Source organism: Trichechus manatus, unplaced genomic scaffold, assembly GCF_000243295.1.
Source record: "Trichechus manatus latirostris isolate Lorelei unplaced genomic scaffold, TriManLat1.0 scaffold00028, whole genome shotgun sequence".
Classification (NCBI taxonomy): domain Eukaryota; kingdom Metazoa; phylum Chordata; class Mammalia; order Sirenia; family Trichechidae; genus Trichechus; species Trichechus manatus.
The window spans coordinates 4327551-4331422 of record NW_004443964.1 but is presented as its reverse complement, the minus strand read 5'-3'; the positions used below and the strand labels follow the sequence as shown (position 1 = coordinate 4331422).

Here is a 3872-nt window from a genome sequence, read left to right as displayed (position 1 = left end):
GGAGGAGGAGGAGGAGGAGAGGAAAGCAAGAAGCAATGAGAATGTGAGAAAACACACACGCACAGAGAACAAGATGCACAGGGGGCTTTTGTGGCGTGACCCCACCTCGGGGTCTTTCAGGCGCCCCCACTGAAGACCAGGAACCCGATGGTACATGTTTTACAGCTAAAGGGTCAGGGAACTCCCCCTGCCGGTGCCTGAGTGTAGCCCCAGGCCCTGCCTGGCCCCCTGCCCGCTGGGGAGCTGAGTGCCGCAGGGACCTCACCATGACGACCATGTCCCAGAGCTCCTTCAGCAGGCGGACCTCCTTGTGGCAGGCTTTGAGCTGCTTGTAGTCTGGGACCGTAACCTCGAACAGGCTCCCGGACTTGGACAGCTCCTCCATGATGGCCTCCATGGCTGCGATGCTCTTCTGTTGCTGGGGGCGGGGGGCAGGAGAAGGGAATGGGGCAGAGTGGACACGGCCCAGGACACCGGCGTTGATGGGTGGGGGTGGTGGCCAGGAGGGGAAGGAGTCGGGGGAATGGTTGGGGTTTAAGGCTGCGGGACAGGAAGCTGCTGAATGAGACCAGAATGGGATGTGGGAGGCAGAGTGCCGAGGGACAGGGTGGGTTTGCGAGGCTCCCGAGTTCCTCAGGCAAGGCGAGCAGATGGTCGTGAGCTGTGGGCCTGGAGGGGGCGCTAAACAGCAAGCAGCACCCACAGAGGTGAGGCGGTAGGGCTGGGCGGGCCAGTCCACGTGTGGGCACACGTCTACACACTCACACACGCACAGACTCACAGACTAACACGCACTCAGAATAGACACACATTCACACCCATGTCACATGCTCATACACACGCACACACATTCGTGCGCACACTCACACACACACATAACACTCATGCGCACACGTGCACACTCACATCTACCTTCACACTCATCCACAAGTTCATACACGTGCACACACTCACACATTCCTACGCACGCACCCTCGCACGTGTGCACACAATGCAGGGGTACACACCCATGCAAAGGCGCACCTATGCACACACACTGATACACACTCATATGCACACACACACTTGGGTACGCACACTCCCATGCAGAAGCGCGCGCACACACACACACACTCACACGCACACACATGGCCTGTGGCTAGTCACATGGGGTCGTGTTTGTGGATTCACAAGAACAGCTTGAGAATAGACAAGAAAGCCACCGGGTCCCCAGAGCAGGGGTCGAGCTCATCTGGGAGCTGATACCTTGTTCAGGGACTTGTAGGGATCGGGGCTGCTAAAGGAGAACGGGGCGTCTTGTCTAAACCTCTCCCTGAACTCGTACTGCTTGAGCTGTGTGAGAACAAAGGCGGAGACGGGTCAGACCCCAGGAGGAGCCGCGTGCGGCCCTGCCCCCCACCTCCCGTCTGCAGCACCTCGAACTGCTGGCATTTCCGCCGCAGGATGTTGACCTCGTTGGCCTGGAGGGGAGCCACATTCTGCTTCACCTGGATGGCCAGTTTCTTGGTGCTTGTCCACTGCTCTGGCAGCTCCTGTGGAAGGCCAGGGCCAAGGAGGGGGCTGCTGAGTCTTCTCTTTTTAAACCTTCTTATTGCAAAATAATTATAGACTCAGAGGAAGTTGCAGAAACGGTACAAAGGGTCCAGATTACGCTTCACCCAGCTTCCCTACTAGGTGGGGGTTCAACATCAAAGCCAGGATTGGACCTTGGTATATTTCTGTTAACTGGACTACAGAATTTACTCAGTTTTCACCTGAATGTTTTTTAATCTCAATTTATTTCTGGGCTGTGCGTAGTTCTACACAAGTATAGGTTTGTGTAGGGGCAATGAAGGCTCAGTGGTAGAATTTTCGCCTTCCATGCAGGAGACCTGGGTTCGATTCCCAGCCAACGCACCTCATGCTCAGCCACCACCCCCGTCTGTCAGTGGAGGCTTGTGTGTTGCTGGGATGCTGAACACAGTGGAGCTTCCAGACTTAGAGAGACGAGGAAAATCAGCCAGTGAAAACCCTATGGACCACAGTGATCTGATCTGCAATTGATCACGGGGATGGCGCAGGGCCAGGCAGAGTTTCTTTCCGTTGCGTGTGGGGTCACCGTGAGTCGGGGGCGACTCAAGGGCAGCTAAAGCCAGCAACAACAATAACGACTTGTGTAACCACCACAGTCAAGATGGGGAGTAGCTTCACCATCGCAAGAACCTCCCTCCGGCTACCTCTTTGAATTCCAGCTTTGGCCTTTCTAACACTTCTTGAGTTTGTTAGTGATACTTCTTTTCAGTGTTGCTGTTGATGGGCGCGTCGAGTTGATTTCCACTCATAGTGACCTCATGTGACAGAGCAGAACTGTCCCGTAGGGTTTCCTAGGCTATAATCTTTACAGGCAGGAGAAAGATGTGGCAGTCTGCTTCTGTAAAGATCACAGCTTGGAAACCCTATGGGGCAACTCTACTCTGTCCTAAAGGGTTGCTAGGAGTCGGAATCGACTCGACGGCAACGGGTTTCATCTTCATGGGAGCAGCTCATTAGGTCTTTCTCCCACGGAGGGGCTGGTGAGTTAGCAGCCAAGCACTCAACCACTGCGCCGTCAGGCTCCTTACCTCTTGACAGTTGTACCCATGCCCCACTCCACCTCCATCTCTGTCCCCCCGCCCCACCCCACCCCAAGCCACTCATCTGTTCTCCATTTCTATGATTTTGCCATTTCAAGAACTGCTTTAGCAATCCAGTGAATTTTGGTATTTTCCAAGGTCCCCACATCGGGTAAGCATCGTGCTTGGAATCACAAGAAAATATTTTAAAGGAAAAAAACAATCCCAGCCCACGAGCCCAGAAACAGAGGAGATGTTTCTATCTCTTCTAGGATTAACAGTCCTAATGGTTTCAGTTCCATGGCCTCGAGCGGGACTCCTTAGGGACGTCTGTATCACACCCATCGGCAAGTCCATGGCCCTGGGGCCCTCAGGACGGATCTCGGGCCAGTTGGCAGGGGCAGGCACGGCCCGGTGTTTATGTCAGATCACAGCAGGCTCAGAGCAGGGCCTGGGCAGCGTGGGGCCGAGGCCGCCTGCTCTGTGTGGCAGTCAGTCTGTCCTGCTCCCTTTACCCATCATCTCGTCACCTCCCCGGGCTGTGGGTCTTGGGCACTGCCTGGAGCCAGCGAGCATTGGCAGAGGACAGAGACAGGGACTGAGAGGGAGGCGGGGACCCACAGGGAGGGAGGTTGGCAGGTCCTGGAAGACATTCCCACTCCAGGAGCAGATGCAGGAGAGCACTGGTAGTTCCAGCGGGCGGCCACGGCCAGGGGTGGCGGGCAGTGCCGTTAGAACCCCTCGGCCCACCCCAGCCAGCGCACGCCTCCTCTTTGACACGGACAGCTGACTTATTCTAGACTTTCTGTAAAGGGCTGTGCAAACGCCGAGTCCAGCCCCTCCTCCTTCAGCCGGAGCTGCGGCTGGCAGTTTCATCCTAGATACAAACTGGGCACTGCCGGGGCCTTCAGCCTGTACCATTCCCCAGAGCAGCTCTCCCACTGCCCCCTGGCGAGGAGGCCTCTCTAGGCCTCGCTGCTGTGGCCCTAATCCCGCCAGGGCTCTGCTGGCCTCGTTCTCGCCCTTGGAAGAATCCCTACCACCCTCGTAACTAAATCCCTATGCTGCCGGTGATCCCACACCTGGGCGAGGCCCATCGGATGGAGGGGAGCCTGGTCTAGCCCTGGGGCCCCCCATTCTGCAGGAATGCTCCCCCAGTTTCTTTGGGATGTCTGCCTTCAGTGCCCACTTCCAGGTTGCTGTGCATGGGATGGTCTTGTCTCACTCCCGCCCTGCCTCCTGCCGGCTCCCCGCTGGCCAACCCTTCCCCACCCAGAGCCC

The 3872-nt window shown here is 56.8% G+C and overlaps 1 protein-coding gene across 1 annotated transcript in view; it reads right to left on the bottom strand.

Moving 5' to 3' along the window:
• The window catches only part of DNAH17 (dynein axonemal heavy chain 17), a 122322-nt gene that overhangs the window by 87547 nt on the left and 30903 nt on the right, over positions 1-3872 (bottom strand). Inside the window, exons 22-24 of the mRNA XM_004374107.2 lie at positions 1416-1532; positions 1246-1332; positions 266-418 (exon numbers count right to left, since the gene is read on the bottom strand). Of these exons, the coding sequence (XP_004374164.1) occupies positions 266-418; positions 1246-1332; positions 1416-1532 (357 nt within the window). The remainder of the gene's footprint in view (positions 1-265; positions 419-1245; positions 1333-1415; positions 1533-3872) is intronic.